This window comes from Carcharodon carcharias, chromosome 3 (genome assembly GCF_017639515.1).
Source record: "Carcharodon carcharias isolate sCarCar2 chromosome 3, sCarCar2.pri, whole genome shotgun sequence".
In the NCBI taxonomy this organism is placed as follows: domain Eukaryota; kingdom Metazoa; phylum Chordata; class Chondrichthyes; order Lamniformes; family Lamnidae; genus Carcharodon; species Carcharodon carcharias.
The window spans coordinates 65,216,265-65,233,529 of record NC_054469.1 but is presented as its reverse complement, the minus strand read 5'-3'; the positions used below and the strand labels follow the sequence as shown (position 1 = coordinate 65,233,529).

The window sequence follows — 17,265 nt, the reverse complement described above, 5'->3', positions numbered from 1 at the left end:
GTTGTTTGGCATCATCATCAGGTTGACACGTCACTTTCAGGTATGTCTGATGCTGCTCCTGGTATGCCCTGCTGTGCTCTTCATTGAACCAGGCTTAATCACCTGGCTTGATGATAATGGTAGAGTGGGGGATTTGCCAGGCCATGAGGCTGCAGATTGTGTTCGAGTACAATTCTGCTGCTGCTGATGGCCCATAGTGCCTCTTGGATGCCCAGTCTTGAGTTGTTAGATCTTTTCGAAATCTATCCCATTTAGCATGGTGGTAATGCCACACAACATGGCAACAATTCATTAAGGTTCCTTTTACAGCACCTTCCAAACCTGCGACCTCTACTACTTAGAAGGACAAGGGCAGCAGTTGCATGGGAACACTACCACCTTCACATTCCCCTCCAAATCACTTGCCACCCTGAATTGGAACTATATCACCATTCCTTCACTGTTGCGGGGTAAAAACCCTGGAACTCCCTCCCTAACAGCACTGTGGGTGTACCTACACCACATGGACTGCAGTGGTTCAAGAAGGCAGCTCACTACCACCTTCTCAAGGGAAATTAGGGATAGGCAACAAATGCTGGCTTTGCCAACAATGCCCACATCCCGTGAATGAATGAAAAAAATGCCAGGGCCATGGAGAAACGTGCCAGGCTGTCAAGAGACAACCTCAATTTCATTAATTTTGCCCAGGACTGAGGCACTTAAATGACCATCAGTACATCATTTGCAAACCTTTGCCTGCTCTGAATGTCCACCCTCATCTGCCAGTCTCCATTTGAAGCTACCTCACTACCCACATCCTCTGTTCCCTAGAAAACCAAGGGGAGCTTTATCACACACAATGAAAAGTGATGATTGTCCTCGAGCATACAAGCTTTGGACTGGCACATAATTCACTGAAGTTGTTATGAGCCATCTTTCTGCTCCTTGCCCACAGTGACAGAGCCATAAGTGCACAAGTAGCACATCACATCTCATGCTAATTAGTAACCTTGGGCAAACTCACTGGCATATCATTTATGGGAAGGCCAGCTGATGCAACATGTTCCATCATGTCGCATTGCCTTGAGAATACAAATCACACCATGCAAATTACCATCCAATAAAGACTGACCTCTGATACACTGCCACATTGATGCCAACACAAGTGAGAAGTCTGTCAATATCCTTTGTTCAGCAATGATTGCCAATCATGAAGCATGACAGTGCAATATGCCATCTGAATGAGGACATCTCAAAAATTGCACATGATGCACAGAATAATCAAGTGAACAAAATATAATGTTAAATTTATATACATGTGCATAAGTTTACCATGTCTTATCCATATGCCCTCATAATCTCAATTTTTTTGCTTATGCCTAGTTGGTGCCACCCCAATGTCAGCAGCTGAGAAGGAGGCAGGATACTCAGTGAAATGCCCCATTGAATGCAATCAACTTGGCGGATGCTCTCTGGTGATCTGAGGCCTTGAGGGTTTCCTGCATGGGTTCAGGGTGCTTTCCTCGTCCTCACCTACTGGAGGCTCTAGAGTAACCCACACAGGTGACTGTCCCTGGGAGTGCCCTGAGAAGATATTCTCAGGCATCTGGCTGATGCTCCATCTCCTTCTCGGTGTGCAGTGGCACCTCCCTTATCCCTGACGAGAAGGGAAACCTGGAGGGAGGTCTGGGTACCTCATTCCCTTCTCACCTAGCCACTGCTGTACTGAGGCCATACCCAGAGCAATGGAATGCATGTCCTCATGCATATGGGTCATATGATAGACCTGACTCTCCATGGCAGCCACCAACCTGTCCGTGGAGGAAGCTATGCTCACATGCCAGAGCCATGACAGGACTCAAGGTTTGAATGGACTCCTCTGCTGCCTATACAAGGTTTCACATAGGCCTTGGCACCTCTGCCAGATTTTCCACTGCCTTTCTCTGCATCTCCAGCAGGCCTATTGTGACCAAGACCAGAGGCCTGTCATCAGCCTGGGAGTCAGCATGGTCCTGATCCCAACAGTCCTCCCACTGTTAGTGACCTTGGCTGACACGGCCTCCCTCAGCAGCTGGATGTGTTTACGAAGTGATCACCAGCATGTGCCCCTGATTCTTTACAGGAGAACTCTGAAAACCCATGTAAGTGTAACTTAGCTGGTGGCGGATGAGAGAGAGGCAGGTGACGGTGCATCCTCTGGTTGGCGTTGGTCTTCATCAGAGATGGAGCCATTGGTATCCACTATGGGCTTGGGGCCTTCTTTGCCTATGGTGCCAATCTGCAGTGGAAAACAACAGAAAAGGCATTAAGGACAGGCTCAGTGTATCAGGAAAGCAAAGTTTCATGTGTGTCTCTATTTATAAGCTCGCTGGTGAAGGCAACCCTATAAAGTAAATGGGCTTTAAACTGATGGAAAGGACATGTACTCTATTTTGAGATTATAAGGGCTCTAAGTGTAGTCCATTTAATCAGACAATTTATTTCCTAGCTGGAATCAATATATAGCACAAAATTGCTCAATTACAACGCCAACTGCTATTAAATTGTCAATTTCATTCAACAAGATGGCTAGTTTGGGAAAGGTAAAGATGTTACGCTTTATCTTGGAGCTGGGATTAAAATGCTTTATTGAGGCAATGTAAAGAAGTTTTATCCAGCGTTTAACCCAAAATATATGTTACCTACTTGATGCCAAAAATTGGTGGGAAAGTAAGCATTCTTTTCCATTCAGGATTTGTGGCACTTAATTTCATGAGCCTGAAATTTCACAAGCTGTAAACCTTAAATCTAAGAGTTTGATCAAATGGTGACGTGAAGTTATCTTATTTCTTCAGGAAGTTCGTGACCTGGACTCTCAAGGACAAAATCAGCATATCAAGATTGACGTGGATGTGGCTAGGCCTGACCTTTCTTCAGCACTGCAAGAAGCTCGTTCTCAGTTTGATAAACTTGCCGCTAGGAATATTTCTGAAACTGAAGAATTGTACAAGTCCAAGGTATGTTTTCTAATATTCATTTGTTGCTTAGCACTTCCACTGAGTGCTGTTTCCAATAAGAAGGGCAAACTCCTTTTGAGAGGTTCAGGCTGGCTGCACATTGTGCTATCAGTGCACGCTGCTTGGTCCCTGCTCAGCGCTCAGGCTGCAAGCATCACAGGCCATGCTTGAACCAACACTACAATTACGTAAATGAGGATCCAGCTCCCAATTTGTTTGCTGCTTGTTTCAACTGGAACGGGTGCAAGCAGGTCACAAATCATGACCTTTGTGCCCAAAATTGGGTTCAGATCAATTTTTAATTCTTTGTATCACTGGTCATCTGATCCAATGCAGCACAATCTATAGGGAAACTGTAGGATGTGTGAGCAGCACAAACTGTGTTGTGGCTCTTCACCCAATCAGACTGAAGAATGCTCATTGAGACATGCAGAATCTAACCCAGGAAGTACAAGTTACATTTAAACCCTGTGCAGAATCAAAATAAGAGAGAGAAAAAAATGGGATTAAAAGACAGAGATGGATAGAAAAATTAGATAAAAATTCTGTTTTTCTTAATATCCCCATCACCAATTAAGTTTTGAAGGAATGAGACTCCACACTTATAAATATAAGTTTTCAGTGTTGAAGCGTTGTTTGAAATTAGTTGTAACTTATCACGGTAGAATTCATTTACACCTTAATGCAAAGGCCCTAAATTTTTCTAGCATGTTTAATGAGTGAGCAGAGCGACTTCACATCCTTATATGGATATGAGTGTGGAGATACTGTTATAGTGTAGCCTGTAGAGGAAAGGGCAATTCAGACCGCAACTTCTGGATTTCTGCATTTCATTGCAAGTGTGCCTACTCTGAGAATTTGCTGTCTGATTTACTCAATAATAGTGGTAAATGCTTATATCCACCCCATTATACTCAATGCAAAGCCTGGTGAATTATATCATAGAAAACAACCAGTCAAGAAAATTCAAGAAAGGGCATTGTTTAGATATTGTCATAAGTTGCACTTACTCACATTGCACATTGTACAGATTTCAGAACTTTCTCAAAATATTCTTCGCAACAATGAAGCCCTTCGCATTGCAAAGCAAGAAGCAAATGATTACCGCAGGGAGGTCCAGACACTCAAGTGTGAAGTTGAAGCACTTAAAGGCGCGGTAAGTTGCCTGAGTGTGAATAATTTGTACATCAAGATGTTGTTTTGCTTATTATGTGCCTCATCAAAGAAATAGATTCCCATATGCAGATATACAGAGCGTGTGTCAAGGGGTTTACCAGTATCATATTAATATGAGATGTAAGTCATAATTTTGCATGATGTATTTTTTTTGGAATGGCATGGCAGTCTACCATGCTGCTAACATCAAAATTATGCAAGTGCTGCTGCTTCAATCAAAATGGCTGTTAGTCTTTGCTGTTTTGGAAATCCCCAGGGGCTGCATCTTCCGGTCAGCATGTTGGGGTGGGGCCTGCTCACCTATGCATAAAATGACGCAGGATGACATTGGACAGGCATCCCAATGTCACCCTGGGTCATTTACATTTTCAGGCCGGTGGGCGTGCAAGCTAAATCGGCTGCACGCCCGCCGACCTGTCATCGGCCACTTAAAACCATTAATAAAGTAATTGAATCAATCAATGGACCTGCCCAACCAACATTAAGGTTGAGGGGCAGGCCAGGAGCCCTGGCGGGCTTCCGAAAAAACACAACACCTCATCCATGGGCGGGATGAGGTTTCAGGAGGGTATTAAAATTTGTCTGAAATGTCTAAATAAAAGAAATTGACATGTCCCAGCTCACGTGGCAGTAGCACATGAGGGGACATGTCAGTAATTTTTTTCTAATCTTTATTTAATGTTTCAAACCTGAGCCGATCTCCTTGAGGCAGCCCTTTGCCTCCGGGAGATCTGTGTGCTCTCTCGTGCGCATGCACAAAAAGCGCACTCCTGGCTCAGGGAATTCTCCCCCCCCCCACCCGGACAGGGATCGCACAGCATTTCCGGGCGGACGCCTTAATTGGCCCGCCCATATAAAATGGCGATGCGCCCCCAACTGGGGGCACCAATCAGGAACCCACCCATTCGTGTCCAATCCTGCACACCCCGCGCCCCCCCCTCGCCCCCGCCACCTACGCCCAACGGAGGGAAGATCTGCCCCAGGAAAGAATCCAACCTTTTTCCTAAATACGTTCTCATTCATTTAATTGAACTTCATATACGTTATTTTAGTTGGAAATAAAATAGCAATGCTAATTAATAAAAATTGTTGCTTCAAAGCGTAGCTAAGTCACAATCAAATAATTATCAACTTTTTATTTGTAACTTCTCTGTAAAAAGAAATAGTACTTTTTTTATTTGTAGACAATTTAATTACACTCGCCACCTTCCCCCTGCCCCCTGCCCTCCCCACCCATTTCTTCCCAACCCCTTCCAATCCAATCTTCCTGGCTTTCCCTCATAGACTCATAGATGGTTACAGCACAGAAGGAGGCTATTCAGCCCATCACGTCCATGCCAGTCAACAAAGATCTGACGACACTGGCCCCATTTTCCAGTGCTTGGCCCATAGCCCTGGAGGCCAAGGCAACACACGTGAATATCTAAATACTTCTTAAACGTTATGAGAGTTTCTGACTCAACCGCCCTTTCAGGCAGTGAGCTACAGACTCCCACCACCTCTGGGTGTAAAAAATTCTCCTCAATTCCCCTCTTACCCTTCTACCTCTTAACCTTAAATCTATGACTCCTGGTCATTGACTACTCTACGAATGGATAATGTGCATTCCTATGCCCCTCATAATCTTACACACTTCAATCAGGTCCCCTCTCAACCTTCGCTGCTCCAAGGAAAACAACCCCAACCTATCCAATCTTTCCTCATATCTCAGACCCTCCAGCTAAGGCAGCATCCTGGTAAATCTCCTCTGTACCTGCTCTAGTGAAATCACATCCTTCCTATAATGTGGTGACCAGACAGCACATAGTACTCCAGTTGTGGCCTAACCAGCATTTTACACAGTTCCAGCATAACCTCCCTGCTCTTGTATTCTATGCCTCGGTTAATAAAGGCAAATATCCCGTAAGCCTTCTTAACCACCTTATCTACCTGTCCTGCTACCCTCAGAGATCTGTGGATATACACACCAAGCTCCCTCTGATTTTCAGTACTTTTCAGGGTCTACCATTCATGGTGTAAGCCCTTGCCTTGTTAGCCCTCCCCAAGTGCATACCTCATACTTTTTTCTGGATTGAATTCCATTTGCCACTGCTCTGCCCACCTGACCAACCCATTGATATCTTCCTACAGTTTACAGCTATCCTACCACCCTAATAATTTTCGTATCATTCCTGAACTTCTTGATCATACCCCCTACATTTAAGTCCAAATCATTTATGTACACCACAAACAGCAAGGGTCCCAGCACCTGGCCTGGAGGAACCCCACTGGAAACAGACTTCCAGTCACAGAAACATCCCTCTACCATCACCCTGTGCTTCCTGCCTCTCAGCCAACTTTGGATCCAACGTGCCACTTTGCCTTGGATCCCATGAGCTCATACTTTCTTGACCAGTCTACCATGAGGGACCTTATCAAAAGCCTTGCTAAAGTCCATGTAGACCACATCAAATGCATTAGTCTCATCAACACTCCTGGTTACTTCCTCAAAATATCCGATCAAGATAGTCAAACACAACCTTCCCTTAACATATCCATGCTGACTATCCTTGATTAATCCGTGTCTCTCCAAGTGCAGCTATATTCTGTCCCTCAGAATTCTTTCTAGTAACTTCCCCACCACTGAGGTTAGACTGACTGGCCTGTAATTTCCTGGATTATCCCTTCTTCCCTTTTTTAATAATGGGACAATGTTAGCAGTCCTCCAGTCCTCTGGCACCTCACCAGTAGCCAGAGAGAATTTGAAAATTGCTGCCAGGGCCCCTGATATCTCTTCCCTTGTCTCCCTCAACAGCCTGGGATATATCTCAACCAGGCCAGTGGATTTAGCCACTTTTAAGGCCGCTAACCCAACTAGTAATTCTTCCCTCTCTATGTTAATTTCCTCTAATAGTTCACAGTCCTGTACCCTGATGTCTATACCTGTATTGTTCTTTTCCATTGTGAAAACCGGCGCAAAGTATTCATTGAGGACTACACCCACATCTTCCGGGTCCACACGCATTACCTCTATGGTCCCTAATTGGCTCTACACTTTCCTTAGTTATTCTTTTGCTCTTTATATATTTTAAAAACCCCTTTAGGTTTTCCTTTATTCTACCTACCAATGCTTTCTTATGCACTCTCTTAGCTTTCCTAATTTCCTTTTTAAGTCCATCCTGCACTTTTTATACTCCTCTAGGGACTCTGCCGTATTGAGCCCTCAATATCTGCCATAAGCTTCTCTTTTTTTCCCTAATCCTAATATTTATGTCCCTTGGCATCCAGGGTTTTCCAAACTTGTTCACCCCACTTTGTCTTTAAGGGAACATATTTGCCCTGTACTCTCACTATTACCTTCTTGAATGCCTTCCACTGCTTTGACACAGTTTTATCTGCAAGTAGCTGCTCCCAGTCCACTTGGGCCAAATCGTATTTCATCTTTGTAAAATTATCCCTTCCCCAGTTTAGAACTTTTATTCCTAGCCCAACCTTATCCTTTTCCGTAACTATCCTAAATCTAACTGAGTTATGGTCACTATCTCCAAAATGCTCCCCTAATGATATGCCTTCCACCTGCCCGGGCTCATTTCTGAATATTAAGTCCCCTCCCTTGTTGGGCTTTCTACGTACTGGCTAAAAATGTTCTCCTGGGTGCAATTTAAGAATTTTGCTCCCTCCCTACCTTGCATACTAAAACTATCCCAGTTCTTATTTGGGTAGTTAAAATCCCCTACTATTGCTGCCTTATTATCCTTACGCTTCTCTGAAATTTGATTACATATTTGATCCTCTATCTCTCCCTGACTGTTTGGGGGCCTATAGTACACACCAAACAGCATGTTTGCCCGTTTTGTGTTTTTTACTTCTACCCATATGGTCTCATTTGATGATCTTTCCAAGATGATATCCGTCCTCACTGCTATAATTGATTCCTTGATCAATATTGCGATCCTCTTCTGTCTCCCTCTCTATCTCATCTTAATACCCTATAACCAGGAATGTTGAGATGCCAATCCTCCCCTTCTTTTAGCCAAGTCTCGATCATAGCTATGATATCATACTCCCACGTGCCTATCTGTGCCCTCAGCTCGTCTGTCTTATTCCTCAGGCTCCTTGCATTAAAATATATTCCATTTAGCATTGCTAAACTCACTTTTTTCTTATCTAGCATATGTTTCCTCTGCTCTCCAAACTCACTTATTAGTGTTTTAACTTCTAATTCCATCTTAACTTTTCCCTCCTCTGAACTACTTTTCAGGATCCCATCCCTCTGCCAATTTAGTTTAAATCCACCCCAACAGCATGAGCAAATCTCCCCACATGATGTTGGTCCCATTCCTGTTCAGATGTAACCCGTCCAACTTGTACAGGTCCCACCTCCCCCAGAAATGGTCTCAATGCCCCAGAAATCTAAAGCCCTCCCTCCTGCACCTTCTCTCCAGCCACGCATTCATCTGCTCTAACCTTCTGTTCCTATACTCACCACTTCGTGGCATCGGGAGTAATCCAGAGATTACTAGCTTTGAAGACCTGCTGTTCAATTTCCCACCGAGCTCCCTAAAGTCTGCTTGCAGGACCTCATTTCTCTTTCTTCCTATCCCATTTGCCCCAAAATGGACCATGACCTCTGACTGATCACCCTCCTCCTTCAGAATGCCCTGCAGCCATTTCATGACACCACTGACCCTGCCACCCGGAAGGCAACATACCATCCTGGAATCACGCCTACCACCGCAGAAGCGCCTGTCTTCTCCCCTCACCAGCGAACCCCCTACCATTATTGCCTTTTCATACTTTTTCCTCCCTCCCTGAGCAGCTGGACCACCCACAGTGCCATGGCCTTGGCTTTGGTCGCCCTCCACAGTAGAACCGTCACTCTCACTGTTTTCCAAAGCCGAAAAACGGTTTGCGAGCATGATGCATTCGGAGGATTCCCTCACTGCCTGCCTGGTCCCCTTCTTCTGTTTGGCGGTCACCCATTCCCTCTCTGCTTGCACTTCCTTAAGCTGCGTGGTGACCACACCCTGAAACGTGCTATCCATGAACCTCTCAGCCTCATGAATGCACCGCAGCGCCCCCCAGCTGCTGCTCAAGCTCCAAAACCCGGAGCTCGAGTTGCTCCAGTCGGAGGCACCTCTTGCACACATGGTCACCCAGTCCGCCAGGAGCATCTAGGATTTCCCTCCCTTGATTCAACAGCTCATTTGCTCGTTAAGCTGCTCCGCCTCCCTCTTCCTTTAAGACTCATTGCTTTGACCAAGCTTTTGGTAACTCCCTCACAATTGCTTCTGTAACTTGCTGCAAATTTTTGTCTGATTCTGCCTCAATTAAGAAGTGCACAGAACGTGAGGAGGAGAAGGCACAAGATGCGTGGAGTCTAAGATCTTGCTGGTAGACAACTAATCAGCAAGTTATTTCTGTACACTTTGTACATTGGGCTCTGAAGCCTGAGTTCTGTAAGAAATCCCTGGGCTGAATTTTCCCTTTGGCATGCGGGAACGGGCCACGCATGTCTGTGCATAAGATGACACGCGGCAAGCGTCCTGATGTCACTGCGCGCCATCGCGATATTTCACTGGGTGGGTGCGCAATGATGTCCGACATGCACCCACAATTAATTAACGGGCTACTTAAGGCCCTTGAGGCGCCAATCGATGCTGATTTTTCGGCGCCCGTGCAATCTTCGTCTCGGTGCATGGGCACAACGGGCAGGCGGGTAGGACACATTTGTATTAACCTCATCCATGGGTGGGATAAGAGGGCTCACTGGGGTTGCGAATGTGCACAGTCAAGCATTTATTTCTGAAAGTTTTTGAAGCTTGCCTGTGTGATCTGCAGTACTTCAAAACGCATACCAGCTGCTTTGTCTGGGCTCTTAACCTTCAGGTCAGCACTCTGCAATGAGTAATCTTTTCTGGGCCTGCAGGTTTCAGGAAGCCTTCCCTTAGCCTGGGAATGGGAGCTGAACTTTCCACTGGAGGCAGCTTCTCTGAGGAGGAAGGGAGGGCTAGAAGGGGTAGGAGGCCAGGAGTGCACATTCAGCCTCCAGGGGAGCCACCTTTGGGAGGACAGGCACAGGCACAAGGGGCGCAGGGCCAAGAGGTAGTCCAAGGCAGAAGGGGTCGCAAAAAACGCCACTATCCTGCTGCCAGGGTAAACAGGCAGCAAAGCAGCTATCTCTACATGTCTGAGGTGCAGAGCCAAAGGAGGCTCCGTCTCTCAAGGAACTATATTTGTCAGATGATTTCCATTAACTGTGTGGGTGGACACCCCATGCCAGTGACTCTGAAGATCATAGCTGCCCTCCAGGGTCGGTGGGTGATCTTTGCAGTGTCTCCCAATCAGCTGTGCACATTTGTGTCAAGCAGGTCACAGACGCTCTGTTCAGTCATGCATTGACCTTCATCCACTACCGTTGGGACCAAGCAAGCCAGACACAGTGAGCCAGAGGCTTTGTGGCCATTGCTGGCTTCAGGGTGCAATAGACTGTACACATGTGGCCAGCTGGTGAGCCTGGTGCCTTCGTCAACAGGAAGGGCTTCCACCCCATGAACGTGCAGATAGTGTGTGATCACAGGATGCAGATTCTACAAGTCTGTGCAAGGTACCCAAGCAGGTCTCACGACGCCTACATCCTCAGACACTCCCAAGTGCCGGGGCTCTTCAGTGCTCCAGCCGGCTGGATGGTTGGCTGCTGGGTGACGAGGGCTATCCCCTCAGATGGTGGCTCAAGATGCGCTTCCAATGCCTGGACCGCTCAGGGGGTGCACTCCAATACCCCCCAGATCGTGTGTCGCTGATAGTGGTTGCATGCTGCGCTCTTCACAATCTTGCGTTGAAAAGAGGGAACGCAGTGGGCGATAAAGACATTGATGCAGTGGCTGTGGCTGCACACGATGAGTCCAGCAGTGAGTCCGAGGATGAGCATGCACAGGGAAATGCTGAGGGGTTAGACGCTGACCCGGGCATACTGCAGGGAGGCAGGAACACCCAGGAGGCTTTAATCCAACGAACCTTCAACTAGCACACCACAGATGGACCTCCAGGACAAGCCTGGGCTGTAGACTCGATACTCGACACCTAAGTGTAAAATCTGTCAGGTTAGGAACAGTCACCAAGGGCCTTGTTAAAAAAAGCTGAATGTCCAACCAAGCACTCATTACAGTTTTGGAAACCATACATGTGCAGAAGGAAAGAGGCACCCTCAGCCATGGTGACATTTCTGAATTTCTTCTGTCAAGCAAATTAATTTATTCCAAAAAAAAAGAGAATAGTGTTACCAAACAGAACAAATCATAAGGACCTCATCTCGGGCCAACACAAAAGCACCAGTGAAAATCCGGTGGTGCCTTATGTTTTCGTTTCTGGGTGCTACGTCTTGGTGCTGCCCCAAGACTGGGAGTGGCATCTGAGACAGCCTGCTGACTCTGCTGTCCTGTTGGCCTCAATGACCTTGGCGGTCATCCTCTTGCCCATGGAGCCTGTGCTGGCCCCACCTGGGAGGGAGCTACCAGTTCCACAGCTGGCATCTCCCCAGTCGTCACAGCCTCACTGGATGCTCACTGGGAGAGGGGCAGAGGAGCTGCTGCCCCTATCTGGAGCGCCCTGAGAGGTGCCCTCAGAGATGCCAGGCAGCTGTTGCGCTGACATGAGGTCGCTTTGGACCTCCCTGCTCACCGTGGTTGGATGTGCACCAAGCTGGGAAATTTGATGCCCAAACCATCTCCCACACTGGCACTGACCAGCTGAGGTCAATGCCAATGTGAGGGCTTGCTGGTCCGAGTGCATCCCCAAGAAGCCCTGATGGGTCTCCTGGAGGAGCCTTTCCATGAGAGTCACCACTCTCTCCATGGAGGACATATTATGCTTGGACATGTGGTTCATTGCTTCGCCGATCGTCCGCGTAGACTCCACCACCTGGAGATCATGTCAATCATAGTCTCATGTATCTCCCCCAGATGCTCCCATACACCCGGCCACATTTCCGGCACCTGCTGCATCACGGACGACTCCAGGGGTACAACATCAGGCACAAACTGAGCATGTGCCTGGTCCCCTGAAGTCCTCCAACTGCTGATGCCATGGGCACTCTGTCTCTGCCAGCTCCTCCAACGTCTGTGAAGTGCCCTCACCACTGTGTCCTGGGACATTAATGTTCGAATTCCCACCAAGGTGCAAGTATCTGTGCTGGTGCCTGCCTCGCAGAGATAGTGTGACGTTGGTGAGACTTCAGGCCCTTCAGGTGTGAGACAGGGCCTCTGCTACTCATCCTCCTGGCCCTGCTCCAATGATGCTAAAAGGAAGAACAAGGACAGTGGATCAATGTCAAAGTGCATCCCTGTCCTTCAGATCATTATGCGCACATCCTTCCATAACCAATGGTCAAGCCATGTTGCAAAATTAAATCAATTAACATTCAGCAGTGCTATGGCTGTTGGGAGAACAAGGCTGTCCTCACTGTTGGGCATAAATACCTGGCCATGGCACCCCTGCCTCACCAACATCAGTGGACCTTGACACATGGCGCCTCTCCAGATCCAGGGCCTCCTGCTTGAAGCAAACAAGAATGGCGATCTGTGCCTGGCCGCCGCTAGTCCTCGCATGCTCCGCCACATTATGAGCATTCTTCTCCTGAAAATGAGAGACGAGCATTGATTAGTGAAAATTGCACATGGATTCTCTTCGCACACAGCCCACCCCAACCAGAGTGAGACATATCAGGGCTCCAGAGCCTCCTCACCCCGCTGCTGCCGAACACTCACACAAAGATGTTAGGACTGCTCCACACACCCGCCCCCTTGGACACATGCTGCCTACATCACATTGGGCACCACATGGTATATCCTTCCATAGCAAAGAGGCACAAGCACATGGAGCACAGAGTGCAGCAGATGGTTCGTTGCCATGCCACCTTGAAGCTCCCCTCCCAGCATGTCATCACCCTGACTTGGACATGTCCTGGAGTTCAAACATAGCACCTAGATGCAGCTCCTCCAGGTTTCCCCCCAAACCAGTCCTGTGGGACTCAGTGTAACACAGGCTGCAGGATCAAAAGACATCTCTTCATCACCCTCTCAGGCTGATCTCAGCATGGGCAATATCTGCTGGCCCACCCAACAAAGGACAAATTCCATTAATGATTCAGTGCAGTCACTACAGTCAGATTTGGTGGAGGGGGGTAGCAGGGGAGTAAGCCGACCTGCTGGGTTACATGACCAGTGCCAATCTGGTAGCCACCCTGCTAGAGCGCAACAAGTCGTTGAAGTGCTTGCGACTGGATCCAGGTGCGCCGCACCATGTCACAGGAGCTCACGCCCTCCGCCACCTCCTCCCAAGCACGTTTCGTCATGCGGTGGGGCCTCCTCCTCCCATCTGGAGGACCAGCACCTCCCATCGTGCTACCATCTCCTTGAGGAGGGCAACAAGGCAGTTTTCCGAGAAACGAGGGGCACACTGGCCCCACGCCCTACCCTCCGGCCTGGCCTGTCCCACTGTCCTACCCTCCAGCTTTGCCTGCTCCTCTGGCCTGCTCACCAGAAGCCCTCTGGTGAGCCCTTCCACTTGACATTGTGAGTAGCCTTGCAAAGGCTGCCAGCGCTTCTGATAAACAGGCTGCCAGGTAGCCATTAAACCCGGAGGACAATGCACTCCCGCTGCTGCTCTCCCACTCCTGCTATCCACAGGAACCGCATACATCAATGCAGCCCCCAAGAATTCCAATATCCAATGTTGGATGACCTTTTATGTGAAAGATGCTATGTAAATACAAGTTGTTGTTGCTCCTGGTCAGATTTCATTTTATGAACTTGTGTGTCAACTTGTGAAAATCTCCGATAAACTGATTTGCATCAGTGAAACTCAGTTTACCAAATTAACATTTATGATCATGCTGATATAAGCAAAATTCTGATGCAATGATTCAGTCACAATTTGCTTTAAGTACTTCTTTTTACATGAGGAGTGTTAGCTACATTTCATGTGCTCACAGCAGTAAAATATCCAGCTTGATTGTATTTACTAGGTTATTGACTTCCAATTTAATCACTAGAAGTTAGGCTTCCACTATATTTTTACTGATCACTAAGCATGATGTAATTTGTAATAGCATTTTCAAATAACCTAATTGGATTGTGTTGTTGGTAAGAAGGTGGTGTTTGGGGGGTGGGGGGAATTAAATGCCCCCCTGATTTGGTAGAAATTAACATTGAGCTGGCTATTATACAGGAGCTCTGTGATAAAACAATAGGCACTGCGTCACATGTAATGAAAAGTAATTGATGCAAACTCATTTTAATGCGTGCACATCGAGTGACTTTGGACTCAGAAAATGGATGGATTCCCTCCCTCAGTGTACATGCATGAATGAGACACAATTGTGATCACAAGGCATATGGAAGAAAATAAATTAATATGTTATTCTTGAAACAGAAAGATTTTCTTGAGCATCAGAAGGATGAAATGGAGGATCAGTTTAACAAGGAATCAGCCAAATTCCAGGAAACGGCCATTCAATTTGAAAAGGAAATCCAAAATCTGAGTGAACAGATGAGCCACCGTTTGTCTGAATATCAGGATCTACTGAAAATTAAAATAGCTTTAGATGCTGAGATTGCAACATACAGGAAATTACTGGAGAGTGAGGAAAACAGGTGAGATGTTTGTGTAGCTTCCATGTAACATTTAACTAATTAAAGGCAATATAGGGCTGCTATATCAGCTCAGCAACCACGTAATTGTTTCTGAGACAGCTTACTAGCATGACTTCTATACATGAGAATTGTTGTGTCTAAACTATGGTGTGTAACAATGCCAGCAATTTGTTCAGCTGTATTTTCGTCTTAGTCCTAAATTAGTCATGAAGGGATATTTTGCACATTTATTTAATGCCAATTTTGAATCTGTGCTCTGCTGACATTTAAATTATAGAAACTTTATTAGTTCTTGTCTAGATTACTGGATAGTATGCTGCATCTCACTTGGGCTAGAAAGAAGTTCAATAAGAAGCTAAAATACTGGGAGCGAAATTGGCCTTTGGTGATAGCCCAAAATGGGCAATATCAGGCGATGCATTAAATGTGTCACTGATTCACTATGCTGACCAAAGACCAAATTTACCCTCCTTGTCTATTTAAAATAATGGCAAGCGTAAAGCTTCTGACTTGTTGTCACCTTGGGGTTTAATTGTTGAATGTAGAAATGCATGGTGATAAGTGTCGTTTGATATCAAGATATCTAAAAACGCTTCACACAGTGAATTACAATGGAATGTAAGATGTTGACATGAAAAATTAAGGATTTAGGATGAATAGTGTAAACAAAACTGCCATGTTAAGCAAGTTCTTTATTTTGTAGGCTTTCCATGCAGTATTCTCCAGCTCGTACCCCTTTGCACTTCCAAGGTAAGTGGCATAGTGACATTGTCACTGGGCTAGTATTCCAGAGTCCAGGGTAATGCTCTGGGGACCCAGGTTCAAATGTATAAATGAAAATAGATGTTACTTAGAACTATGGTGGCACCACTGTCCCACTATTAAAATATTCACTCATAATTTGTAATCATTGATCAGAACTATCTTCCATACATTAATGCAATTATTTGTAGGAATCTTATATTTCTATTCTCTTTGTTTTCTTAGCAGCATTAAATGTACAATATTTTAATTTGAAAATCATTTGTTCTTCCACTATCCAAAAATTCTTTCTCATTAAACATTTTTTAAAAATAGCTACATTTATGGTTCATCCATCCAACCCAGTTGAGAGTTTATAGTGATAGAAATGATTAATCACTTCAGTGAAGAAGAATTTTTAAGTTATTAAAAGTTCAGAAATAATTAAAATGTTCAGATATGGACACTGCACATAATTATCTTCCTTGTCTTTTAGAAGCAGAATTTGAACTGGAGAACCAACCTGAAATTCATTCCCCCAAAAGGACACTGTCCATGAAAACGATTGAGATAAGAGATGGCGAGGTTAGTTAGTGCCTGACAATGATTCTTTAAAAACAGTTTTAAATGAATGTTTGTCACATAGGTTTAAAGAAATTATAATAAACTGCATATATTAATTATTGCTTTCCCATTTACAGGTACTCAGTGAAACTTCACACGAGTATGAACTGCAGGTGACCAGTGAACCTACTGAATTGAGTGAAGAAGATTAAACTTAGCTGAATTTATGAATCCTGAAAAATAAGAGTTGCAGTTTTCTCTTTGTGAAGAACAAGCTTTTAGGCTTTATGGCTTTCTGGATTTACTTGAAGTGCTACATATTAAGGCTACTTCAGATCATTTGAAAAAATAGTAAAATTTCAAGAAAAGGTACACAAGAATATATTTAGTCAAAATGGTTTGAATTGAATTTAAAGTCTTTATTACTTCACCTTAACTATTAATTGTAAACTGTCATCACTGCTTAACTCAATTTTTAAGTAAAGCTCAGGAAAAAAAATCAATATTTATTGTCCTGACTCTTTTACTAAGTACAAATAGGCATCTAGGTAATATTTAAAGGACCAGTATTGTTCACTCTGTATGGAGTTTGTTTCCAATAATAACAGCATCTTTCTAAAGTGAACAGCTAAGAAATAAACAGAACCAAGAACTAAGTAGCAAACTTTTAAAGACATTTTGACATGACAGACATTTATGATTTTTTTTGCTGTAAGTCACTGCGCCACTCTAAAGTTGTTGGTCAACTTTCACAAGTTTCCCATGTGTGGTTAGGAGAATTGCATGCAGTTCCTGGCACCCAATTATAGAAAGCATGTTTAAAGAAATGCTCATCTGTTTTTATTTAAATTGTTGCAGAGGGTTTAGAAGATTTATGCTTGTAGTTCATTAAGACTTTTTAGCTTCTTCTGGAACTTGAAATCTGTTTTAGAGGAAGAAGGAACAGAGTTACAGCTGCAGGGAGAAAGGTGTATGTTTGTAGGAATCTTTACCTTTCCAAGATTATACAGGCCCAGGATAACATATTTAAACTTATCTACAGAACAGTGAATATAGAAGTTGCCCTTTGCTTGGAAGGCTATCACAGAGTTGTGCTGTTTCCTGCAACAAGAACTGCAGCACAACTTGCAGAAGATTGCCTGTTACATTCAAGGTCACGGCAACCCTGAACTGGTTTG

General features: G+C 45.2%; 1 protein-coding gene across 1 annotated transcript in view; it reads left to right on the top strand.

Annotated features, from left to right (window-relative positions):
- Positions 1-16,590, top strand: part of LOC121275936 (glial fibrillary acidic protein-like) — a 46,511-nt gene extending 29,921 nt beyond the window's left edge. The window contains exons 4-9 of the mRNA XM_041183824.1: positions 2,814-2,975; positions 4,006-4,131; positions 14,562-14,782; positions 15,486-15,532; positions 16,020-16,108; positions 16,225-16,590. Coding sequence (XP_041039758.1) covers positions 2,814-2,975; positions 4,006-4,131; positions 14,562-14,782; positions 15,486-15,532; positions 16,020-16,108; positions 16,225-16,299 — 720 coding nt within the window. The 3' untranslated portion in view covers positions 16,300-16,590. The remainder of the gene's footprint in view (positions 1-2,813; positions 2,976-4,005; positions 4,132-14,561; positions 14,783-15,485; positions 15,533-16,019; positions 16,109-16,224) is intronic.
- Positions 16,591-17,265: the final 675 nt, after the last annotated feature.